This window comes from Rissa tridactyla, chromosome Z (assembly GCF_028500815.1).
Source record: "Rissa tridactyla isolate bRisTri1 chromosome Z, bRisTri1.patW.cur.20221130, whole genome shotgun sequence".
NCBI lineage: Eukaryota > Metazoa > Chordata > Aves > Charadriiformes > Laridae > Rissa > Rissa tridactyla.
Window position 1 is genome coordinate 77,662,654 of NC_071497.1, and position 27,093 is coordinate 77,689,746.

Genomic DNA, 27,093 nt, shown 5'->3' on the forward strand with positions numbered 1-27,093 from the left:
TATGAATGGGAGAACCTGAAGATGTTCTCATCTCCTCATAAGGGGAATGAAAAGACTGGGATCATTATTAATCTCTAGCATGTATTACACACATAAGCCAACCAAAGGTGAGTTTCTACAAGAGAGAAGATTCTTTGTGAGTTGAAGCATTTAAAAATTTGCTACTGTTTATACAGGTGCAATAATACATTGTACAAAAGCAAACTGATATTTCCAAGTTAGGTAGCATCCCGTTAGATTACCACTGGTTAATCATTGCTTTTTTTACTCTAAGTTGTATCAGTGGTGTCAAAGCTGTATACATTGCCTGTAAGGGCCATAGACAACACTGACAGATGAGCAGAGAAACTAGAATGAAAAAAATGTTTAGCTTTTCACTTAAAAGCAGGAAAAAATATTTACAATATTAGACAACTTTTCTAATTCATTATTGGAATATATTAAAATATTGTTCCAGTGAATACATTATGAATCTTTGTGGAATACAGTAACATCAAGATAGGAAAAAATATTAATAAAACTTGCAGCTGTGCTTAGAACAAATTGAAATTGAATCCATCAAAATAAAAAAGAGGGGCAACATTTTTGTCAGAACCAAGTGCTGTTTGTCTCTTTTTGTAAACTAGAATTGAAGATTTTTCAGATGGTTACCGAATCTTGATGTTCTCTTCCCTACTTTATGTCCAAGCATTAATGATTTTGTTGCTGTCATTAGGAGAAGTTGTGCAGTACAAAATCTCAGCAGTGCTCTAAGTGGCCAGTCGTCTTTTTTTTTTTTTTTTTTTTTTTTTTTTTTAAATCAAGAAGACAGCCATCTTTCAGAGTAGCAGCTCAGGGATTTTCTACAAAATAGCTAAGTTGCAGGGCTTTTCTAATGCCTCACCTTCACTGTATCGTCATCCCTCTGATTTAAATACAGAGGGGAGAGCTTTTAAGTTTCCCTGATTGTGCAGGGATGTGGCATGGGCAGATGGGAGAAGTGTTGGTGTTCTTAGTTATCTCTTATTCTTTCACTGTTGCCCCTGATGTATTATCAAGGAAGTGCAGTATGAGGCAACTGTGTTTCGTACCTTGTTAAAGGGGTGAGGCCATAATTAATTTAATAGTGTAGGCTGCAAAACACTGCACTTTTTTTTTCCAAAAAACAGAAGCGTGTCTGCTGAGGGACATTTTTTCTTGTTAGATATTTTGTTTCCTAATTTTCCAGTGCAAAGTAAACGTGACTTGCTTGTAGCTACACCCCCAAAGAAAAGGGGTGACTGAGATCTCTTGACCAGCCCACTTTAAATTCTTGTGTTATATTTTGGGGTTCAGGTTAAGCAGATGGCTATACTGTCACATGTATGAGTGTCTAAAGCTTCTCTTAAGCTGTTCTCTCTCCGCAGTCAGAGCTGAAGAAAATGGAGTGGACAACAATCAAGGAGACAGGCCTTCAGACCGTGGGAAACGTGGCCGTGGGAGAGGTGAGATGGTGGTGCTGGTTGGGGACTGACACTGATTTCATGTCCTGAAATGAAACTCTCCCATTTATTTCTTTAAACACTTCTTTTTAAGCATTTATTGGTTATGCTTTGATTCCATAAGCACTTCAGCCACCTTCAATTTAGGTACATCCCTTTCCTTCCCCCCCGTTGTGTCTTGGTCTCAGAACAACTTAAAAGAATTGACACAAAACACCTTTATGGTAATCTCCTGTGTAGCAGGCTGCTGTGCTCTGGCTATGGAGTGCTGTTTTCCCAGATCAACTCCTTCCAGCCTGCTGTGACTGGGAGTGCACTGGGCTACTCAGAATGTACCTTGACAGCAGGAGAGTGCAAGATTCCACCTGTTGGGCTCTCAAGGAGGGATCTGATGTGTACTTGTGCCATTTCTTTGGGGTGGATCCGGTTGTCATGCTTGCCCTCTGTTTTCGGTACCCAATCAGAGAAAGTGCAAGCCACTTTAAAGGTGTTTGGTAAGAGAATGAATTTGGCAAGTAAGAGTTTATGAGGAGAACTGTGGAAAAAGTATACTGTAGAGTCTCAGGTAAAGCTCCAATCCTATCCTGTAGAAGAGATCGGAAAGATTGTTGATGGTGGATTTGGTGTGGGATGAAGGATTGTGTAGTTGGTTTGGATTTTCACAAGTTGGAGTGGAAAGAGGCTTTTTTTTTTTCTCAGAGCAGGAGGAATGAAAATGAATAACCTAAGTACAGCACAGATTGTGTGGGGAAGTGAGTATTAAATGACACAAATTCATAAAGTGTGCAGTAGAGCTAATGTACTTAATAAGTAATGTCACGAAAAATTCTAGCTTCAAAGGTCTCTCTTCTCTTTGGAATATCTAGTAACGAGGTATTCAAACTTCATTTTCTCCAGCTTGAGTGGAAAGATGCAAAGACATGTAGCTTCCAGAGGTTTGTGAGAATGATTTGGTTGTGCCTGTGAATCATCAAATACGAAATGGCGTGTACAGAGAGGTAGCTTTGCAGGGGAGGGTGTGGTATATATAGTTCACAGCTACAGTTTTTGGTATGTTAGCACTGTTGTTAGATGGAACGTAAGTCTTTTGGTGTTTGTTTTATGAAATAATCCTTTATACTCAAATATAAATATAAAGGTAGGATTTTAAAAAAATTACTGGGTGAAACTTACAGGTTAATTTCCAATGCAGTCTATTTTTTGCTTTGCAACCTTATGAACAATATGCTGCTTTTGTTGTCAGCACTGTTGCTTTCTAGATGGATATCATGTCTCAAGCTAAAGCACTTAAACATCAGATCAAACTAACGTATCTGACTGAAGAAACAGGAACAAATTCAATCACTTTCTATCCACTGGCCTAGTGTACATAGTATTACTGTATCTGTCTAACACATATTTTAGACTTTCATGTGAGCAGAGTTTCTTAATGGAGTGTTCTCAACTGTCTGTGATAAACCCGTTTAACGACTTCAGGATCATTATATTACAAGTGTGTGTATTTTGTGGCAGGAAATAACCTAATTTAATTTTATAATGCAAGCCCTTGAAATCTGCAGGGAGTTGTATAAAGCTGTGTAGTTCACTTCTTAGTATTTCAGGGATGCATGACCTTCTTTCTCTGGATATTAGTAGAAATAATAAAACTTCCTGCTATTTCATTCAGTAGTCTTTCTTTTCTGTTACACAGAATAGTCAACTGTGGAATAAAGTACTTTATCTGAAAGTAAATAGATTGGTGGGAATCACCACAGAAACCTTTTTTAGAAATGTTTCGTGCAGAGTGTGTGTGTGTGTAGGAATCTACACATTGGATACAAAATTAGGGGTCAGCTAATATCTGAGCAACGCACTGTCTTGCTATTTTAAACTACCTTCTCAGGCTGGAGTTATCTTACTGCCTGCTTTATAGGGGAATATTTGCTGGGCCATGGTATTACTGATTCACTGTAAACCAACCTAATTTTAAGAAATGATAGGCACTGAAAATAGCAGAAATGCAATTGACACTGGGGTGTTAATCTGTTGTTAACTGAGGGGGAAAAACCCTGATACGGAGTATTTCAGCCTTGGTGCTGTAGGCACTAGCATCCTCCAGCAGTAAATCTTCTGTTAATGAATGTGTGACATTCCTTGCAACTTTATAGGGTAGTAGGTGTAGAGTGTACAAACACCACTGGTTGCTGGTATGTAGGAGATCAGGGACTTGAAGTAGATACATGTTATTGACTGATTAACAGAAAGCAAAAATGCATTCCAGGATGTGTTTCAGGTCACAGTTCCCAGCTGGAGTTTTTCTGCCTTTAATCTTTGCTGCACTAAGGGTGTAAACTTTTGCTTGGAAGGAAGTTAAGGAATTATTTTTTTAAGGTGGCCTTCCCATGTATCTTTCTTTTCAGAACTGAATTTCTTGAATAAGCTTAATTTAGATATGAAAACAGTACTATAATGGTGATGGATAGTAGTTACATCAAAGTGATTATATTTGTTTGCTAATGTTGCCAGGATTTGTAACTGTCTGGAATGGAATCTTGTGAAGGAATTATGGAGGAAGATGATTATGTCTTTAGGATTGTCAGCCCTAGAAACATTTTCTCATTTGTGTTTTAATCAGCTGCAGTGTTATATACAAATTGACAAACTTTACAGGCACTTTTTTTTTTTTGATGCTGCTGTTCTGTACTGTTCTCACATCTTCAGTTTTAAGTGTGGGTCTGGTTCTCCCACTGTCCTCCACCCCATGCTGAAAAGGATGTGGTAGAGCTAGAAAAGGCTTTTGAAGGTGCTGGGAAGACTGCATTTATGAGGTGTGAGGAACAAGCAGACTAGGACTTCTCTGTCTGCAAAAGAGAGTGCTAACTGGGTGTATGGTAGAGATCTGTAAAATTTTTGCAGATAAGGTTCTGTGGGGAAATCAACTCATCACTCCAAGCAAGTATGCAAATGAGATAATATCAAATTAAATCAGTAGGTTACAGATTCAAAATTAACTTAAGGAGGTGGTTCTTTATACATGTAGCTAACCTGAGGAATTCCTTTCTATAAGATGTTGTGGGTGCTGAAAATTTACACAGAGGGACTTGACAATTTAATCCTAAAAAAAGAACCACAACAAGAAAAGGAAAAACCACTGAGGGTTTTGATGTATGTAAATTATCTATGGCTGAGGAAGTCTGAGCCACAAATGGTTGAAGAACAGGAAAGTGTCCAGAGAAACTGCACTGTGGTTTCAGTTCTTGTAGTCTTCCCCAGATATCTAATTGAGCATAGCTGATAATGGGATAGCAGGTAGATAATAAACTCTTGGGACTTGATTCAGCATAGAAATTGTTGCAGATTCATGTGTAGCAATTCTCCTGCTTTGCAAAGTGAAAATGGATTTGTCGCTTTTACTTCTGTTCCTCTATTCTCTTCCTCCTCAGTCTTCCAGAGCAATGTGACCATGCTGTAAATGTGCATGCTGACAGGGATTTTTTTTTCCCTAGCAAAACAGGAATAAAAATGAAAAGGAAAAACATTATGTTTTAATTTTGTATTGAATCAGCATGACAAGGAGACTTTCAAACTCTTGTTTTCTCTGCTGGCTGTATAAGAAAGCAAAGCATCTTGCTCTTCTTGTAAACATCTGACTACAGTCCAGTTTGTATTCTTGATATCTTTTTTTATTTTTAAAACTTTTTTTTTTTTTAGATAAGTATGCTGTCCCTGAAAAAAATGACCTTCTGTAACCAGAATTGCATGTCTAAATATTTTCTTGTTTTAAAACCTTAGCACAGTTAGGACAGGATATATTTTGGATTTCGTTTGCCAGAATTAGTAAGGATGTTGGTTTTTCTAAAACATGGATGTAGAGTAGACCTTCTGGAGGTCGCAATCTGAAGTCTGTTTAGTTTTGCTGTAGATGGTACTGTATTGGTTAAGATGTGTGTGTTATGTAATGGGTTTTTTTTGAGGTTAACCAGCACTTAGCTTTAACATAAGCTATTTATTTTCTTTTGAAAGTTTTCTGCATGTGCTTCTAAAAATGGTTACCAGAGTACATGCAGTACATAAAACTGATCCAGTGCTTCTAGCTTTATGATGACTAATAAGACAACAGTGATTTGAATTATTAAATATAACTTCAGTGTTTGTTTTGGTAGTATGGAATACCTAGAATACAAACTTTCTATACTTAGCCTCCTTATCTCTTCATAAGGCTTAAGCCTCCGTCACCTCGTTGTCTGCTGGGAAGATGGCTGGCTCTGCATTTCCAGAGCAGAGGCCAGGGCTGTTCAGTTGCTGTGTAGTTGGAGATAGGCACGAATCTAGGGTGTTGCCTGCCCTTCCAGTCTGCATTTCCTTTTCCTTTCAGCTGTTCTTAGGTCTCTTTCTTAACCTTAAAGTGTCTTCATCTAATTTAAACCTGTCAGTGTGAAAATCTGAGTTTCGAAATAGGGCATGTGTGATGCAGTGGAAGGATTTAGGTTTGCAAGCTCCACAAACTGGATTTTCTACAGAATAGGCTCTTAAATTGGGGTTGACCCATCCGAGTTGCGGTATTGCACGCTTTTCTCATGCTCCCATGTTGTGTGCATTTGTTTTGGGATAAGAAATGTGAATTTAATGCATGTTGTGAATTCTTTCCATAGTGAAAGTACCATGGATGGTACCAGAGTGAAGACTTGATCATGTGTTTATGAGTGTTTTGAACTCCAGTGGGTTTTAGTGGAAACGGAAAATCCCACCGCCTGCCTGGGTATAAGTTTTGACTTCTCTAAAATTCATTCCAGAAAAGAAAAATGTAAATTGAATAAGTGGTGGCTAATGTGAACATAGTCAACTGAGGGAGATGTGCTGGAGAGCAGGAAAACCCCCCCCCCAAACAATACACAGCCAAACAGTTACAATGTTAAGGGAAACCAAAGCGTGTTTTAAGTAGTTCATTGTTTTAAATGATGTTGGATAGGGGTAGTAGCAGGAGCGTTGATCAGAATCAACTTTAAACATAGTTCCCCAGTCCTGGTTTCTGAACAGAAATGAGTAAGCAACGCTGCCTTGATGCTTTAGGCTGTTGTTTGTAGATCCAAGTGTAAAAGAATGTGAAGAAATATGTGAGGGTTTATGTGAGGCAGGGCAATAATTGTGTTCTTTGTCTGATGTCCATCATTTGCTTTTGTGCTCCATATGCTGATTGATTGTAAGAAAGTCTATTCCTTTAGACTCACTAGAAGATTTAATGAGATACTGCCAAGTCACTTGTTCTATTTTGTGGGTAGATAAAACTGTTGATAGAAGAATTGCTGATTGTGAATTACCACAGGAAATTATTTTTTTGGTAAACGTTACCATTGCAATCTAAACCATATATACACATCTTCTTCGAGTAGTGTTAAAGCTGTACTTTTTACATTACAAGCATAAAATGGCATTACTGCTGGGAGGAATTGGTCCTGTCTATTGGAGGTTGATCTAACTTTAAAACTAACTAAACAAAAAAATTAAACGGGGGAAGGCGGCATGGTAGCAGGGGGACAGCAGGCTTTTTTGCTGGCTTATCCTGGTGTAAAGGTGAGTATTTTTCTAGCATTTAACATACAAGGGAACTGGTTTGGACAGGTGATCCAACAGTGAATTAGTTTTGTTTTCTGATGGTGGTTTTGTGCTTGCTCACTGGCATGTGCAAAACTGTCAGTGCAGAAAAGAGAGCAGAGCTTGTGATCACTGGTGAGGAAGACCTCAGTTGCAGTAGTTGTGGTTTAAATGGGTTTAAGTTACTGTGGGATTGCAGCTCAGAATTTGGGTCCCTGCTCTGAATTGCAATGGGAAGCCACATTTGCTTACTGACCTTTTAGTCACTGTTAAAAAGCATCAAAAGTTTGCAAATACCTGATGGGCATTCATAGTTGCTTCATGACTAACTTCTCTGTGTTAAAAGGCTATGCCTTCTAATTACTTTAAAGCCATATTTTAGTTTTAGCAGCTGAGAGAACTAACTTTCTTAGCATGAGAATTTATGAATATATTAGTCATCTAGTTGGGTCAAAGAGAATATCATTGCTTCCCACTGGCTTCTTGCATTAATGACCATCATGTATGAGATTTTGTGTCTGAGTTACTATGGTCTTTCGGTGGTGAGTAGTTACTGTCCCATATTTTGAATTAGTTCTTCATAAGTGTCTTTTCTAGCTTTGAATTTAGTGCTTTCTGTAACCCCAGTGGTTTGATACTTCACTTCTGTCTTCATTAAAATGCTTGTTATTGCTTTTGTTGATTAAACTTAACTTCATTTCAGTTCTAACAGAAAGCATAGATATAGCTTTACGAATTTAAGGGAATTCACTTGGAATTCAAGTTCAGGATTAACTTTCCAAGTGATCTGGGATAAAAAATGTCTTGCTGGCTAGTAGTCTTAAGACTGTGCATGGAACTTCAGGAACAACATGATTTCTTTCTAGCAATTTCTGAAATTGTTAGAGGTTCTTATTGCTCTTTTTAGCCAGTAGTTTTTTGTGCCTTTGATGGCATGGCACCTTACATATGCCTTGCTTGCTAAAACTTCATCTTCTGTTCAATACGCTAAGGTTATTCTTTCAGGCTTTCACATTTGGGAGGCTGAGGAGGCTTAGCCCTCTTCTAAAATCTGTTTGTACTTTCATGCTAATCTCTCTGTACCAATCTCTCTGTACCTAATGTCTGCCTCACTCAAAAATATTTCTGCTTGACAGTTTCTGTGATTTGCAGCTCCCAATCAATCTTGTAGCTGAGCTTGTCAAAAAACTGTTGATCTGTGTTCTGTGCAGCATTAATACTTGGTGTTTGATGCTGTATTGATAGCTGTAGGAAGCAAATTATTACATAGGTGACTCGTACAGTGTCCCCAAGTAAACTTGTCTAGCTGGTTCTACTCTTAAAAATAAAAAATAATAATTGTTTACTGGGCAGAAAGATAATCCTGAGCGCACTGACTTCTGAGTGTCTGAAACCTGCAACCTCGTTATGCCGTGGATCAGCTTCCTAGACTGGGGATTTTAGGTGGGTGAAGGAGAGAAGAGCAGTAGAATAGGTGGACTAAGCAAGGAGGTCCAGAGGCCAAGTTACATTCAGTTGCGTACAGCAGGGTCTGGGGCACTGTAGTTTATGGCAGAGCAAAGAGCACATCTTCACATGTGGGCTTGGTGACGAGGGACAGCGATTGCTGACTTGTGGCTGTTGTTACCTCTTTCCTAACCTTTGTCTGTCCTCTCTCCAACTGATTGTGAAAAGAGAGCAGAGGGGAAAATGTAGAGATAGCAGGCCTGGCCTTGTGTTAGACCTCAATTCTTCTGTGTTCTTGTCCCTCCAAAATACTGTATATTGCTGGATTGGAATCCTTCCTCTGAGGTTTTCATGGTTCCTCTGTACCTAGCAGTTGTCTCTTCTATAGGATATGGGTAAAGTCTTTCATGGAAATGTGGGTAAAGCCATACTGCTATTTTGATTCTTCTAAGAAGTAGGTAGTAAACATTTTAGAGGTCCAGAGAGAGCTTTTAAAGCTTGGACAGTGAACTAGGACAAGGGGAAGAACAACTGGTGAGGGGAGGGACGGGAAAGTCGTTAAAACAGGAACTTCCTAAACTGGTTTTACCATGTCCTGCAGCGACTGTTCTTATTAGGTTTAGGTGGTACCCTGAAAATAAGGGGTAATTTTGATCCAAATTTGAAAAGCCTATCATGGGTAATTCTGATGTTTGGACAACCAGTGTATTGGTGATTTAGGATTATAACTTTTGTACTCTGGTAAACTTGTAGTTGCTTGGTGGCTTATAATTACCGCGTAGCTTTGTTCTCAGTCCGCAGGTCTTGACATCCTCCTGTTCTTGTAATATGAAATAACGCTCATTTAACCCCAGGCAGTGACTAGGACCACACAGCCACTTGCTTGCACCACACCCCTCTACCCACCTCTCACTCTGTAGGGTAGGGAGAAGAGGGAGAAAAGAAGGGGTGAAAAACACCTCATGGGTTGAGATGAAGACAGTTTAATAAAATAGTAAGAGGAAGAGGAAAATAATAATAATAATGATAATGGTAAAAGAATATACAAAACAAAGCAATACAACACAAATCACTCTCAATACTGGATGATCGGTTGCCCAACCCAACCCGAGCAGTGATCACGAATCCCTGTCCCTGGCCAACCCCCATTTATATACGGAGCATGATGTCTATGGTATGGAATATTCCTTTCGCCAGCTTGTACTATCTGTTCTCCCTCTCAGCTTCTGTGGGAAGTTGAAAAACGTCCTTGACTAATGTAAACATTACTTAGCAACAACTACAGCAATATGTGTTATCAACATTCTTCTCATACTAAATCCAAAACACAGCAGCTACTAGAAAGAGAATTAACTCTATCGCAGCTGAAATCAGGACATCTTCCTCAAAAAACCCCATCAAACTGCAAAAGCCTCAGATATTGAGGTCCTAAAAAAAAGAGGCGGGGGTGGTCTATGTAGAAATACGCCTCATGTAAAAATTAGTTTTTAGCAGTTTATGTAGATGTGTGCTTTGTGGATGGTTAAATAATATAAAAATTTTCATGCCCTGTTGGCACTATGCGACATGCAAAAATAAAGCCATTCACTGTATCAAGAAGCTTGTCAACTGAGGCTGGTAACCAACAGCAAGTATTTGTTGTTGTTAAAATAGAAATTAATATTCCTGTGGGTGATAATAAGGAAGTTGTTTGAGTAATTTGAATTGGGTGATTTTCATGTCAGTAACTGTGATTTAGGGGGAAGCATAAGGAATGTGTGCTTGCAGGTTGGCACACAGGTGTAGGTGTGGGGAGGTGGGCTGAGTCAGAGAAGGAAACAAGTGGAGTATTTAAACTTTCTCCTCACAGACAAGGAATGACAGGGAATTTCTTGAGAGATCAGGACACTTCAGGGAGGCTGGGTTCTAGACCATCTTAGGCAAGAGTGAGAAAGTAGAGCCAAAATTTTGAACAATGTCTAATTAATTGTCAATAGCAGTCTCATGTGGGATGGGTCTTTAGGTAAGTCCTTTTCTTGGCATTTGGAGCTACTTCACTAGGTACAGAAAAGATAGCAAATAATTGCAAGTCCTACTGAAATATGTAGTCTTAGATGAACTGTGGCTTACTTATGTGTGTTAGGGAAACAAATTCTCCTGTGAGGAAATTTGGGCAGTAAATGATATTTGACTTTAACTATGGTAGTTTTCTTCTTCAACTCTAGTATTTTCTAATGTGACAGACTAGCGATTGGCGGCTCCTCTGCTGTTGCTGTTAAATGGTGTTTTCTCTCCTAGGGTTTGGACGTGGCAGAGGGAGAGGAGCGGGGAGGTTTTCAGCCCAAGGCATGGGGTAAGAAACATGCAGAGCACAGATTTTGGCAAGGATCAAACTCAGTGGCAATATTAATTGACAGTATTAATATTGCCAGTGTATGTATTAATATTGCTCTATGTTTGATAAACCAATATGGATGCAAAAATTCAACGATCTGTTAGATGATTAATGGATTATTTTTGTCTTAAACCAGTATTTCTAGCTAGACATAACTATACAAACCTAATGTAAGTTCACTCAATGTTAATATATCAAACTTGGAGAACCCATTTGTACCTATCAGTAACAGCCACGTAGTTTCTAGGAGGCTGAAAGTTCTGTGTGGTGCATATAGTCCTAGGTCAATTTTAAAATAGATTTGTTTTGGTGTAATGTAGAACGTGCAGGTTCTGCATAAAACCAGGAAGTCTAGCAATTATAAACTTTCTCCCGTTTTTGAGGTTTCATGTTTTAACTGTTTGGACATATATGGACCCTAAAACAGAATCAAAAGAAGTTATTCAACAGCTCTAAAGTTTGTTCTCAGTTTTGTTGGAATAACTTGCTTCACAGAAGTGTAGCCTCCACTACTTCCACTCAGTGTTTGCCTTTAATGACATTTCATGTAATATCAGTGATGTCACAATGAACAGAAGGCTCATTCTGCTTCTCTAATAATCATCATACTTCTAGTTGATAAACTGAAAAGAGATTTTTCTTCAATAATCCTTTTTCACCTTTAACTGCATCTGAGTATTTTGGCAGATGCAGCTAAAAGGTGAAAAAGGAGTGCATTCTGAAATAACCTTACTGATGTTCTGACTCCTGTCCTGTGCAAGTCTGGTGCTCTGTGAAAGGAGATGATGCTTGTTTCTCATCAGTCAGCCACCTGCTGAGAAACTGTCAGCTGAGAGGGGCTTATCATTGTGTATGCTCTATACATATAATATACATATACATATAATGCATATACATATATACATAATACATATACATATAATGCTCTATAAGACTGGGAGGAGTAGGTATGCTTTTAACTGCTTTTTCAGGAACTGTTGTTCTGATTCAGTCTCTCTACAGTAATTTTTTTTCAGTCTCCTCACTTTTTTCTCCTCTTTTCTCCCTTTTTTTTTGTCTGTGTCTGCTCATAGAGGAAAAGTTTCTTTTGAAACGAAAGCTATCAAGATAAATTATGTTGAAATCGAGATGTTAAATCTAATACAACTTCAGCTAAAAACGATGACGCTTGTGTTCATTGAATGACCCATGTGTTCTCTTCCATTTCTTAACTTTTAAAACTCTAGGACGTTTAACCCTGCAGACTATACGGAGTCTTCTGCCACTGATGGCTTTGGGACAAAATCAGAGATTTGGGAGACTGGTCAGAATGATGCAGATGATGGAACTGGTAAGATGCTTCAAGAGTGGAAGGGTTTGAATGAAGACGTGTAGCAAATTGCAGTTAAAATAACTGTTCTGTTAGTGTTCAGTTAACTACTGAAAATGTGAGTACATCTCACATGATACAGATAGTAGTTAATTTTTATAGTTTAACTGCTACTAATGTGCAGAGCACATGTTGTAGGCCTGCGTGACACGCTGGTTAGAATGAAGGGAAGGCAATCTGTAACTTTTTTTGGTTTAGTACTAACAATCCCTTGAGAGATTTGAAGAGTTATTGGAAGAACCTTGTATGTGAAGAACTGTTTAGATATCTTAAGTACTGCTTAAGAGCTCACCTAATGTTGTTAAAGACTAAATCCTGCTAAAAGTGATTGGTCCACAGGCATTGGGCAGTAGGGTGTGAATATCTAAGTAGAAGAAGAAAAAGAAAAACTGTTTTCAACTATGAATTCAGTCAGTGACACTGGGATGGCTTTGGAAGCCCTACCTGTACAATGGAGAAATGTAAGGATGTGAGTCTCTGGGATGGAGGAGAGTTCCAAGATGTGCCACCTTTGAAGAGAAGAATTACTAACTGAAGTATGAGTAGGCACTTGAATGGAAGCCAAAAGAGCAGTCTGCCAGTCTGAAGATAGAGGCACCTGTGTGTTTCTGTATGAAGTTTCAAGTGTGAATTACGTACTCCTGGCTAAAGGCAAAAGACAGACATAGTTTGGAAAGGAACCATTTAACAGTGGTCTTGTGGGGATTCAGAAATGAAGAATGTGACCTGCTTGTCTGTGACTGGGAAAACAGGATACCTTGGTGCCTCCCATATTCTGTGACAGCAGTTGAAGACAAAGGAAACTCTGTGTCAGGATGGAGAAATTAATGTACGTTACGCTATTGTCCACATGTGGGAACCACGGAGTGATAGATTTTTGTCTTTTTTTTTTAACCCCAGCAAAGGGTCGCTCTTCTAATCTCTTCATTGCTGAAGCTGACTCAGATGATTTTTCATCAACCTCTGTGTCAACTGTGGAAGGAAAAGACTGATTCTGGAGGCCAGGGTGTGGCTCCATTGAGCTCTGCTGTGAGCTGCTTGATATGCAGCTTTCTAAACTCCATACAAGCCATTTCCCAGTTAACCAGAGAAGACAATAACAGGCTCAGAGTTTAGGAAGACTTATTAGGCAGCTTTCTTGTCACTCTGAGTGCCTCCTAGTCCAGTGTGGGAGAGTGGCACTGACTATATTAATGGTTATTGAAAGGTAGCTCTTTTGCCAAATGCGGCATCTTTCCAAGGAATTACTTTTGAAATTACTTGGTGCTATAGCACAAACAGAAATTCACCTTTTACTTTCACTCATGTTAGTTTTTCAAATAATTTTATCAGATAATGAGTTAGAAAGACAGCTAATGATTTGAAAATTCTCCTACGAATATTGATACTGTTGTTTGCTATATGGTAGCGAAAGGCAGGGTATGCAAGTATTGAAGAAGCAATAAAGTTAACTCACTAAAGAAAGAAGACAGACAAGAAAGGCAGGAGGAGGCTGGACCAGAGGTAGAAAATTCACTGGTTAGTTATTAATAAATGCAGCTGTAAGGCTGTGGCTTACAAATGACTTTGACTTCTGCTCCACTTCCCAAGTGCGCGCAAATGTTTTGTGACCCTCCCTGCTAACTGCCTTCATGTGCTTTTCCTATGCAACCTCTGTTCCTTCTTGTAGGCATCTCCTCAGCCTTCACTAATGGAATTATGCCTAGGAATAAGAGTAGCTTGGTGTGGCTAAGCAGACCCCTGTAAGAGTACGCATGTGTCTACGTGAGGGGTTTGCTGTTGAGCAAACAGATTGTTGGAAATTCAGAGTGTACTAGTTGATGTGTGGAACTTCTTTTTGGATGCCAAGTGCATTTTTGCTGTTAGGTGACGTGCACATGACACAGAGAACTGCACTGAACTTCAGTAACACAACTTAAAGCATATATGTGGAAGTTGGGGAGCATGGTGTGGAGAAGGTGAGAGAGAAGGCATTTGGGAATTTTCTCTGTCGTTGTCAGATTAATGGTTCTTAGGGGTGTGAATGAGTAAGTGTCAGTGTGGGTATTTCTTGCAAACTCATTTGGTTGGTTGAAATTTAAACTAAACTAGTTGACTGTAAACGTTCTTTTTTGGTGCCAAGTACCTTTTTACTGCTAATCTTAACTTACTTTCAGTGCAAATGGAAAAGATACCATAACTGACAAAACAAAAATGTCTCTCTATATGTGACTATAGGAAGAGTGTTTTATTTTACAGTGGGTCTTCTTTAGACAAGCCGTAGGAAAGTCAGAAATAGCTGCTGAGGCAAAAAGAAGAGATGTCTTTAAAAAGAGTAGGCTTTAAAAGTTAGATCAAAGGCATCTTGAGGGTTATTGAGGAGGCTGCAGCTGGGGTACTAGTTCTACAGCAGAAGAGAGGGAGGTTGGAAAGAAGATGGGAGCAGCGGTGAGGGGAAGGACAGTTGGACAAGGTGTGGGGCTGGAAGCAGTTCAGCTGTTGATTTGGCTGGTTAATCACAAATACTAGTTTTCAACTGTTGAGTTTTTTCCCTTAATTTACATAACAGCACTGTTAGTTACAAAGCAACAGTCTCAGTAACAAGTTAGTTACGGATGTGGAATTACTAAAGATGTGAATAAGGGTGATGTGTATGTATGGAAATCCATAAACCCTGCAATTGGGCTAGTGTACTCTTATCTGGTGTCAGAGAAGAGTCTACATAGTGGAAGAGCAGTGTGGAAATCCCTCTCTTTATTCTTCATTACCCAGTCCCATTTCTTCTTTCATCTGAAAAGAAAGAAAACAAAATCAGCTCATACTAGCTACTTGGAAAATTAGTGTCTTTCATCTCCAGTTACATTGAAAAGGAGATAACTGGGCAACTACCTGGTGAAACAAAAGCAGTTTTGCTTATCAAAATGTTTTCTGAAGACATCATGCAAATCTAAACTCTCTGTGGAGTTCTGAGTATTTACTAAGTATTTCCACTTTAAGATAGTGCTGGGAAATTGTTGCAGATGCCAGAGGATTCATAGTAGCCTGAATGAAAGGTGTTTCTAGGTGCATCATCGTGTAATCCTGTAGAAAAGCTAGCTCATTCTGTGAAGTTAAAATTTAGTGTTGTTGGTTGAAATAAAAAGAGTAAAAGGCGAATTTTTAATAGTTCCTAACATTTAAATGTAATTGTATTCCAAATAATTCAGCATCAGTTTTCCTCCATCCTAATTTTTATAGACGTAATGTACAACTGAAAGTCAAAGAGAAGGGACTGGTGGGAGGAAAAAAAACGAACAATCCTCATCCAAAAGGAATAAACTTGAACAGTGTGATTGGCATTTTCTTACAGGCATGCTGAGTGTTCAGTCTCTTACCTTTTTTGTAGCGTACAAGGCAATGGGAGATCCTGAATGACAAATCAGAGCAGTTACCATAAATAAATTATGTTGGAGGTGGGCACTTATCGAAGTGAGTTAAGAAAATGGTATTGTATTCTGGTAATTTACTAATACCTCTAATTTGATAGTGTTTCGTAAATTTCACAGGAAAAACTTCCTTCTTTATCTTGGTTATGAGCAGCCTTAAATGACTCTGAAACTGAAGAACAAAAAGAAAAAATAAATTATAGTTTATCTGTCAAGGAAGAAGTAGGGAATTGTGTACCTTGGAAGTTACAAGGAAGTTGTTTTTGTTTTTTTTTTTAAGGACTGCTGTAAAAGTCGGGAGGAACATTTTAAGGACACGTTCAGGTTATTCTAGAATGTGAATGTAATCCAGAAGGAAAGGTTTACTACATGTTTAGGATAGACCAAAATAAAATTATTTGGGGTCTAATATCTATGGCTGATTATTCAAAAAAGGGAAGAAAAATACTATGATAGGAAGTGAGGAAATGGAAGAAAATAGCTGAAGGCTTACCAAAAACATATAGTGTACTTTTTATTGGCTTTATAACTTTCTAAAACTGAACGTGTTACAAAGGGAAACAGGAGAGAGTCACTGAGCCATCTAGGTTGAAGTTGCTATGGCAAGGATCCTTGAAAACACAAAGCATAAGTTCAGTGGAAAACAGAGAACTCTTAAATTGTGATGCTTTGCAAGGCATGGGGGTAAAGGTTGGGAAGAGGATATATGGAGTTGCAATAATGCCAAGGTGGATTTTGGATTAAAAGGAAATTGATACACTTGTGGCAAGATTGGACTTAGAGTCCCATCAATAGGAGGAAGATGTTAGCAAACTGGATTTAATGCAGAGAAGAGCAGTGAAATAACTGAGGCTCTAAGGATTGATGTGGGAAGGCAATGTTAAGAAGCTGCAGTAATAAACTTAGGAGCTTGTGTAAACTAATAAAAGGATGAAGGGTCATGCTCTGTATTTAAAAAGAGTAAATGCACAGAACCATGATCATAAGTTGGAGCAACAGATAAAAGTTTAAACTGCATATCAGGAAAGTGTCACAAATGTTAGTCCAAGCAGGTTTGGTCTCCCAAAGGTGGTGGGGAATTCTCAAAAGTTGGGCTTGATTTGTCTTTTTATGTTTCTTTCTATGTTTCTTTGGCAGACTCTGAGCTCCATTCTTAGAGTTCTGGCACCAACATGAGGTTTGTCATCTACAGACACAGGCCTTGCTGTTATTGGTGGGAGATATGTATAAGCAGTGCAAATACCAGGATGTATTTCTTTAAAGAAGAAATATCAGAGGAAGGGATCCTGTGGTGGTCAGGAGAAGGCAAAAAGAATCAACTGTTTCTCTGCTGCTCATTGGTCTTTTCTCCTTTCCAAAATTTCTGTGGAAATGCATGAATTAGAAATTTGAGGCATTGTAGTAATTTTGCTGTGCTGGGATATTATTATTAGTTATTTTTCAAGTGCCTCGAGATTTTGCAGCATGTAGAAACCTCCTAGTTGGGGGGCTGCTTGGAAAAATGTGAGCACGTGATGTTTAGGCAACTCTGTATTGCTCCACAGAGCCAACAAAGAGTGGATGTTACCTTGCTCAGGACCTGCAAAATAATTTTGGATTCCAAGGTATAAACCCCCCCTCTTCTCCTCACTGTGTGTGTATCTGCGTGGTAGGCCTGTTCGCCTCACGGGGTTAGTGCCATTCCACCCTTCCCTGCCCAAGATGCTGTTTTGTAAAGATGTAGAAAAGAATGTGCTAATATAGTGATGGCAATAGTATGAACTGGGTTTGATGCTGTCTTCAGGGGTCTTGTGTCTGGATTAACGTGTTTCAGAGGGTTCCTGGTTAAGTAAAAGGAGATGATTAAACCAGTAGTTCTTCTGCTTTTGTACTTGAGCAAAGGTGATGGTAGCAGGAACTTTACTGCTGGTGTTTTCTTCGCTTGTGGTTTTGTAGTTTAAATGAAAGCTGTGGTTATTGCTGGGATAACCTTCCCTATGCTTATGCTGGTGGGCAAGGCCTTCAGTCCATTTATTGCTCTTGCATGTCTGTGTCTGCTGTTTCCTGTGGAAAGGATCAGGTTTTTGCATCTGTAGGATTGTTTCCTGTAGTTTTCCCATTGCCTCATGCTGTGGACTAGGCACTGTGCTCCAGTGTTTAACAAATAAACTCTGCCACAAGTTACAGCAATAAGTGTTTTGCAGCTACAGTGGAAGCTTACTGACTCTTCTGCTGCCTTTATATGAACTATATATGTTTTAAAATAAAATTACTCTAGCAGGGGAAAGGGTTGGGTTGGTTCTGTTCTGAGGAGAGAGTTAACAGGTGGAAAGGAGCCTCCAGAGGCATAGCTTGGGTCTTGAATTTGAGTATATTGGAAGCAGGATTATGGATGTCAGAGCAGGTATTGTGGTTGTTTTTTGTTCAGACTCTGTGTGAATTTGGGCGTGAAACTGAGAGATCTCATGGGAGGGCCAAGTAACCTCTCACTGTCATTGGGAATGTAGGAGGAAGTTCTTCCAATGTTTGGAATTAATCACTGGTTGCAGACATGCATTCATACAAATTATGTCTGGTACCGTAATGGCTAAGAAATTCCTGAAATTAGAAATTAAAGGGGGAAAAAAAAAACTCCAAAAACTTTAAATCTGCAGACCACTTTTCTAGAGCTTCCCATGTTTTCAATCACCATCTTCTTGCTTTGTGTTCCACTACTAATGAAAACAGTTTTGCATATAAATCAGAAGGGTTGAAATATGACATTGTGCTTTTAGCTTGTAACTGGTTTCTTTCCTTTCCTAAATTACAATAGGAGCATGGAAAAACTCAATAGAAGAATGGACAGCAGAAGACTGGAATGAAGATGTAAGTGTACCTTGTTGGATAGACTGATTGCTTATTTACCTTTTTCAGAGTTTCTCTGTTGTCTTCAAAAACTAAATGTTCGAAGAAGTACATTGCTGTATGCAGACAGTGGTACTTCTCACTGTGTTTCTCGCTGCAATTCCTGTTTTTTTATATATATATTTTATATATGTGTGTATATATATACACACATATTTATATATACATACACATATATTTATATATATACACATATATATGTGTGTGTGTATATATAAAAAAGTTTATTTTTAAATAAAATTGAATTAATAAATATTAATGTATTTGGCTGGTGGATAATACATAGTTAATAAAATTTTAAGTTTTATCCCAAATTAAGTATTTGTGAATCATAATACTCCACTGCTAAATGCTGATAGGTGTTAACCGCATATTTCCCCCTCCTATTGTGTAGGGATTTATAGCCATATTATCACATGACTTTTATGTAATGAAGTGCTGAAGCTTATTATCAACTTTAGACTCCTCATTTCATGCTTTTTGTTTAAAATCTGCGTAATTGTTCCACTTAGTCCACGTCATGTTCATAATATTAAACAAAACAGATAGTAGTATGCTGAAGTTAGCACTTAATTGCTTCATTCTTGTTGTTTCATCATGATGTGTTGTCTGAAGTACAACAATAGTTTTGGTTCTTGTTTTTTAGTCTTCATGTCTGCAAAGTAGTTGGCATTTGTGATCATCATGTGTGAAAAGTGCATTTGTGATTTTAAGTTTTTAGTTATTGTATTAGAGTTTAAGCAGTTCAGAACACAAACGAGGTAACAAGAAAAAGGGAAAGGGAAACTTAGCTTTTAAGAAGTTTTTCATCTTTTATAGGACTATCCATTATTGCCAGTTTATTTTCAGCAGAGTAAGAGATTCTCTAGAAAGTCATCCTTTTTGCCCCCTGCGGTAGGGTGGCATGTCAGTGTTATCCCTAGGAGTGTGTGAATATATTGTATAACAGATATGAAAACTCTGTCCTTATCTAATGAGAGGGGTGTGTCTTTCGAGAAAATGAAAAGAAACTCTAAAATTTGTAGGTTTTCTCTATCAGTTACGGCTATCAAAAGCTGTCATATTTTTTAAAACCTGTCCTCTATTTCTGCAGCGTATGCTAGAGGTAACCTAAGGGCTAAGGATGGTGAAAATTGCTGGCCTTGTTTCTCACCCCTGTTTGATGCTGGTACAATATAGCAATGTTAGTACAGGAGGGGTGTTGAGCCAATGCTGACTGGGGAGAGAATTTTTTAAAATTAATTATTAAACCTGAGTAATTAGCACATGAATCTTGAAAGAGCAGCAGATGAAATCTCTAGCCTGTTGTTAATTTTTATTAATTTTAGAGTGCTGGAAAAATCCCTGTAACCTAGGAGAAGGTTGTTCATGCGCTGATGTTCAGAAAGAGTGAATGAAATGGTGAGCTGCAGACAAATTAGCCAAAAACATCCCTGGGGGAAAAATAAAGGAAAAATTGAATCATCTGATTTAAAAAAAATAGAAATATAAGAATACAGCTTGTGCCATTCAGTGTAGTTTTATGGAAAATAGGTCCATTTTAAATAAACTTGATCCTAGTCTCTAAATAAATTAGGAGTTAACTGTGAAGATAGAGTATGTTCTTGTAAGAGATTTGATCTCCATCTTTTGTTCTAAAAATAATTACATGGTATCACAAAACACATTAAGTGGATTAATATCTGCCTTGCAAATTTCAGCAAATAAATCTTTTGCTGGAGGACCCTTACTGAACGTGGCCATTTCTAGGAGGGCTGTAAAGGAATCCAGTCCCAGGCCCACTTATCAATGGTTTGGAAGTAAAAATAAAATTACTTCTGAATAAAATGTGTGGGAAATGCAAAAATTATTGGAATGGCAATTAAAAGTAAGCCAGTCATGCAGAGAAAGCTAGACCACTGCTAGACTTGACCTGCTCAAACGCTTTATTATAGCTAAGTGGCCACTTATTTTATAGGAATAGAGGCACACCTCCAAAACAAGGGGCTGTTTTCTGGAAAGCAGCAACTGATAAATTTTCAGGATTGTAGTGGATGATGAAAAAAGAACAGCTCAGCATGATCTCCAAAACAGATGCTATGGCAAAAAAAGCTATTGTAGTCTTTCTGCCTGTAGGTACTCTTTGCTGTCTCTTAATCATTCTTGACTTATATTTCTGTATGTGGACACTCCTGAACTTGATTCTGAAATACTGCATACAATTATTCATTGCTTTTACAAAACAAAAGTTGTGGAAAATAGCTGAAAATTACTTACTGATAGAAGAGGTGCTTGAGAGTGAGATTCTTAGTTTCCTGAATCTGAAAAGGTTGCTTTATTAGCATATAATGGGCTCTGGTTTTAGTCTAGTAGAAAAGGGCATAATATGAACCTGTGGCTGGAAAATGGATCCAGGCATTTAAGAGTCTAATAAACAGTTCTGGCAGCATGACTAATGATTAAAATAACCAAATAAGCTGATGTATCTCTCTGCAGATAAAGACCAGGTGTTTTTTTGAAGAGTATTTTTGTTTAAATGTGGTCTTCTCTAGTCAGATACAAGTTAGGAGCAGATCAGTGAAATTTAATGTTGTTTGACCTGAGAAGGATTAGATTTTTGTAATCTAATAGTCCTGTCTGGTATTTATCTTTAGTAGTGAGTTTTGAGCAAGTATAGATCTTTAGTAGTGAGTTTTGAGCAAGTATAGTAGGTTGTCAACATGCTCTTAAATAGGGTGAAAAGCAGTTGCAGTGAAAATAGGAGGTTGTATTTTCTTAAAGGGAAATTCAGGACATAGACAGTGAAGGACCAGAAAATGCTGAGGTACTGTATGTAGATGGCTCTGGTTTTTCCTCTTAAAATTGCTGTCATGATCTACTGGATAAACAACAACAGAAGCTATTAGAAGGGGAGAAATAGAATACATACTAATTGCTGGAAAGTGGATGAAGGCAAACCTTTTCTGTACGATATGGGTAGTCTTAGTTTCTAGTTGGAACAACAGCAACACTTAAAAAAAACCAAAGAAAACAAAGAAGTGTATTTTGGTGGAAGTGTTTCCTTTATCAGGAAGCAACACAAAAATTTATTTTAATTTCTTTTATTTCAGTACTTTATAACATAACAGTAATAAGGGTTTGTTATTTCTGATTTCTTGATGTTGAGTTTTTATGAGGATGCTGGAGTATATTTTCTTGTTCTCCTCACCTATCAACTGGCTGTGGGAGCTGGGGGCTAGTTATTAAATATATTGTCTGTCTGATGATTGGTGAATGATTTTTATCATGGGAACAGGAGCGGAAAAGCACAGGCATTTCACTGCAGATAAAGGAAATGCCCTTGTGAGGCCAGTGTTTGCAAAAGGTTCACAACTGTTCATTCAGTTCTGGGAAAATGCCAGAGCCTCAGTAAAAGATTTGCAAATGTAGTGTTCGGTGAGCGTAAATGACTTTGTTAGGAGCCAATAATACTTCTAAGATAAATACTAAATACATTTGTGTAATAAAACTTTTCAACTGCTGCTGCACGAAGTATGTGTTTTGACAAATGCTGTAATCCCAGCAGACTTCTGAATTAAGTGCTTGATTGGAATTTATGGTGTGGAGTTTGCCACAAGGTATAGTGTAAATTTCAATATAACTGAGGTGGTAGCTGGAGACTTTTGTTTTGCATGCTTGGTTCACTTGAAGAGAACATTTCCTCTCTCATATGATACGTCAAGCATGCTTTTGTGTTGTCACAAACATCCTCAGGCTCCTTGGTTTACTTAGTTTTAAGGATTCATCAGTGTTTTGGCCACAGTTAGTCTTATCCTAGATTATGTGAGTGTAAGAAACTGTTGACATTATGAAGAATTTAATATTTAACCAAGGGATTGCAGACCATAGGCTGCTGCTTGTGTCATTAGCTGACCTCCCCATGCCATATAATGCAGGAATCTCATAACACCACAAAAACTACAGCACACACTGTTCTAAAATAACACGTACAGTGGGGAAAGGGCTCAACAATAGAGAAACAGCCTTTTTAGTTGGAAATATGCTTGAGTTGAATCTTCTTTCTGTGTTTTGGCCAGTACATAGAGTTGTGGGCTGGCAGCAATATGCACAGGACAGAGTTGTGTTCCAGAAAGATGGGATTAAAATAAATTGTATTCACAGCAAGGGAAAGGAAGGAAGTGGAGGGGGGAACTGCAATGGTACTCATTTTTTTGTGAGACAGTGTGTTGTACATAAGTGGGTGCTAGGAGACTACATGGAACACTTGAACTTTGCCTCTGAGCGGTAAGTGATTTGCTCCCAGTCAGACCTTGTGTATCCTGCTTAAATCAACAGTGACTGTGTCCAGGGATATATGTGGTTTCAGTAGAGCTGCCCATGGGATGGCAGATGAAATTGGCTCATGTCTGTGATGTCCTTTAAACTCATCTGCTAACAATGTATGCAACTAAAAATGCATAATTTCCTGGAAGACCTGTATTCAAATGTCACATTCTAAAGGGATTCTATGTGAGTGTTTGAGTAGGTCAGTTATTCTTCAGTCTAAATACAAAGATACACCAAAGTAGTTAAGGGTTATTTTTTGAAAATTTAATTTATAATATAACCATTATATGTGCAGATTTTTAAACCTGATGTGTACTGGCCTAAGACCTGTTCTGGCTTGCAAGGATTCCTCTCAATAGAAATAATTAGCCCTAGGAAGTTGCAGCTGTTTAACTACTATTTTCTAAAAAAAAAAAAAGCTATTAAAAAAAAATTCCCAAAACAAACCAGTAAAGAACCAACCCCCCTAGAAAGCAGAATCACCCCCTTTCCCCCCAGAACCCTAACCAACCAGCTCCCCTTCCCCAGCTAACTGTGCAAGTGTCTGTTGTATTGTAACAGCATAGTGAAAGCAGTACAGTTTTCTGCTGTGGATGGTCTGACTGGTTACACTAGTACATGGTTCTCCTTCTCCCTTTATTGTTTTTGATCTTGTGCTCGCAGAGAAATTGGTTTAAGATGTTATTGCTGCCCCTAGCAGAAATGCCAACAAGGAACTATGAATGCTAGTTCACTGTACATACCTCAGTGCAAAACTGCCTCCGCTGGTGGTGTGAGCTGAAATGTAAAACTCAGGGATACATTAAATGAGAGGGAATGGGGCAATGAGTTGGACTTTTGCAACAAGATTTATCAGAGCTGCTCTATGGAGTCCTAAATTATGTCTGCTCAAGGTATCTTTACACTGATGATATACCAGCTGCCATGTCAATTACTTTCTACTGGTGTATGTTTCAGTTAAACTGTTGCTCAAGCTGATGTAGTTACATCAGTATACCATATTGTTCAGCAGATCAAATTTTCTAATGCTTTTAATTAAATTGGTACTTGATTCTATGGAGAAGACTTTGCTAAAGTTTGGCTATATGTTTTTGTCTTTTTAAGCAGAGCTGGTTGTAATGGTAGTTTGACTTTTATCTTGAAAGTGCATGAGCAAGGTGGAATTTTGCAGATGTTGCAGCAGTGAAGTGTCAGGGTGTGTATGATTGAAATACCTCCCCCTCCCCTTTCTTTTTCAGCTTTCTGAAACAAAAGTCTTCACTGCTTCCTCTGTTCCGGCTGAGAATCATGTGACTCCTGGGCAAAGGTAGGCTCTTTTTCCATGTTTTCCCTCTACCTTCTGCTTGGTGAAGCAAAGTTAGCTTGCATATATAAAATGTTGAATAAAACACAGGGCAGCCCTGGTCACAGATTGGTCAAGCTAATTTAAAAATTGCGAAAGCTTTGTTTGCAAATCGTTGCTTTTGTGCATTCTTGTGTTACTTATTATTGACTACAGAAGTGGAGTGAAACTTGCCAAATCCACAAGCATAATACTGAGAAGACCCTGTCTTCTGCACAAAGGCTGCTTACAGGCAGAAACAAAAGTAGCTGGGAAGAGAAGTTTTTGTACTGCTGAAAAGGAAGCTTTGGCTTGGTTGTCCAGAAAATGGGAAGCCTGCCCCTGTAGATACAGAAAATATTCAGAACATAGTGCTTTGGCAAACGTGTTAACAGAAAAGCTTGCATTGGTAAGAAGGTGAATTTCCTGGTAAGCGTCACAATTACTTGCCTTAACTGATGATAAAGAGTTCAGGTAGAGAACCAAAAATATGGCAGTTGCTGCCTTCCTGTGCTTGCCTCTGTCTTCACCAAATGCCTGGCCGATGATGTTGTGGAATCACTTGCCTGTGTTAGCCTCAGGTTTCAGGAGAGAGGGTTAAAGTTGGGTGATGAAGACTACAGTAGTTGGATAGCGTGAGACCTGAAAAGTAGATGGCCTAGTGGTCCCAAACATCCTGATACAGCCATACTACTGTACTCCGGACTGCAGCAAAATTTCCCTTACAACAGTGATGTGATCTGGAGGAGGCATGGTGTCAGTTGGTCTACAATTTATATTCCTTTCATTCTTAAAGGTGATATGCTCACATTTTCATTGTTCTAATGCAAATATTCTTCTGGTAGATGTCCCTCAAATTATGTTAGAAAATATTTCAGTTCATCAACTCAAATTGTGGGGTGTGGCTTTTGTTTGGTTGGGTTTTTTTTTAATTTTTTTTATTGTATTATACTTGCCATAAGAAAGGTGTGGGCATTAAGAAATCTATGCTAATAAAAGTGCTGGAGAAGCAGCTCTTCAGCCCAAGCCTGCAGTATCTTTAGGATAAACTTAAGTCAGGGTTTTTGGAGTAGATTTCTTTTACTGTCAGAATGCTTTGCTTTTCCGTGGGTAAACCAGTGATAAATGTGTGCTAGGGGCTAGTAAGCCATGCTAAACATGTGGTAGAGGTTAGTAAACCGTGCTAAATATAAGAAAATTCGTGTTTCTTATCCTTCTCAGGTATGTGTGGTAGAGTAATTTTGAATATGTGCCTACTATCTGAGAAACTTAGCTTTTATTTCTGCTGCTTTTGACTTCCGTATCATCACATATTCGCTCAGTTACACTGCATGTGTAACTTTATTCTTTACTGTCCTCATACCCAACTTATACAGTCGTAGGACTTTGATCCCCTGCTGTTTTTAAAGCGATAGCATCATATACAGAAAATGTGGATTATTAATATATATATAATGGGCTTGCAGACAGGATCCACTTAAACATAATGTATCTTTTATGACTTGTTGCCAGTTACTTGGTTATGTTAATCATATAGCTTATTTATGTGATGCATGATGTTATAAATTTGATAATCTTAGAATAGAAATTATCTTTGCACTCTTTTCAAACTGTAGTGAAAGGTTTCAGATAGCAGAATAATACTTTCTGGCAAACCCCTTCTATTCTACCTCTTTTTATATGGTAGACAAGCAATATTTGAAAAGACTGTTAATCAGAAATAATTCTGTTGCCAGTATGGCAGCTTTGGTATTGTTAGTGTGTTCTTCAGTTTCAGTGCAGCCTAATCAGCGTGTTTATTGCAGCCAAACTTTGCTTTTTCTTACAGCATTGATTTGGTAACACTACTTCAAAAGCCTGTGACTTCTGCCCAAGAGACAGAAGGCAACTCTTTTGAGGCTCCCCAGCAGCAGACCTTTGGCCAAGCCCTAGTCTTCACAAATTCTCAGCACAGCACCCAGATGGCATCAGGAACTGGCAGCTCCAGTGCTGTAAAATCTTATTCTTCTCAAAGCCTGGTAAAACTGTCTTAAGCTTTCTAAATATTCTTCATGAGTAAATATTTCAGGTTAAACAATTTTTCCAGTACTGGTCATTACATGAGATGTTTCAGTATTTGTAAAAATCAGGTTGCAAATGTTGAAAGAATGGAATTAAGGATTCCATTGCTTACATTCACAAAGACACACAAAAAGGTTTATGTTTTTCTGGTTTTGCCAAGTGATTGTTTCTCGGTTTACATGAAGTACTTGTATTAATTTTTGAGTAGAGAGCAGATGCGTTTACTGCATGCTGATTTAGGATGTAATAATTTGTTTATAGTTAGGAGTTCTATGCCAGAAAACTATGATGTGTTATTTACAAGTACATATCTGACTGCTTTTTATGGAAACCTGGCTATTTCTGAGTCAATTGTGAGGGCTTGAAATTATGCTCTTACATTTATTCTCTGAAAATTAGTTCAACTATTAGTAAAGATATACTATTTTAAGATGCATGGTTTCAAGTAAATCAGTATTCATAGAATCATCTAGGTTGGAAGGGACCTTTAAGATCATTGAATCCAACCATCAACCTAAAGCTGCAAAGTCCACCACTAAACAATGTTCCTCAGCACTACATCTACCCATCTTTTAAATACCTCCAGGGATGGCGACTCATTCGCTTCCCTGGGCAGCCTGTTCCAATGCTTGATTAACCCTTTTAGTGAAGAAGTTTTTCCTAATATCCAATCTAAACCTCCCCGGACGCAACTTGAGGCCATTTCCTCTGGTCCTATCACCTTTGACTTGGGAGAAGAGACCAACCCCCACCTCGCTACACCCTCTTTTCAGGCAGTTGTAGAGAGCGACGAGGTCTCCCCTCAGCCTCCTTTTCTCCAGGCTGAACAACCCCAGCTCCCTTAGCGCTCCTTGGAAGACTTGTGCTCCAGATCCCTCACCAGCTTTGTTGCCCTTCTC

The 27,093-nt window shown here is 38.4% G+C and overlaps 1 protein-coding gene across 12 annotated transcripts in view; it reads left to right on the forward strand.

Moving 5' to 3' along the window:
• Nucleotides 1-27,093, forward strand: part of UBAP2 (ubiquitin associated protein 2) — a 159,174-nt gene that overhangs the window by 37,005 nt on the left and 95,076 nt on the right. For 8 of the 12 annotated variants that reach the window (XM_054186417.1, XM_054186420.1, XM_054186419.1 and 5 more), the window contains 7 exons: nucleotides 1,386-1,463; nucleotides 10,755-10,809; nucleotides 12,078-12,181; nucleotides 17,169-17,228; nucleotides 18,416-18,468; nucleotides 24,051-24,118; nucleotides 25,962-26,151. In XM_054186417.1, the coding sequence (XP_054042392.1) occupies nucleotides 1,386-1,463; nucleotides 10,755-10,809; nucleotides 12,078-12,181; nucleotides 17,169-17,228; nucleotides 18,416-18,468; nucleotides 24,051-24,118; nucleotides 25,962-26,151 (608 nt within the window). The remainder of the gene's footprint in view (nucleotides 1-1,385; nucleotides 1,464-10,754; nucleotides 10,810-12,077; nucleotides 12,182-17,168; nucleotides 17,229-18,415; nucleotides 18,469-24,050; nucleotides 24,119-25,961; nucleotides 26,152-27,093) is intronic. The other 4 variants (XM_054186412.1, XM_054186413.1, XM_054186414.1 and 1 more) reach the window with 2 other exon arrangements.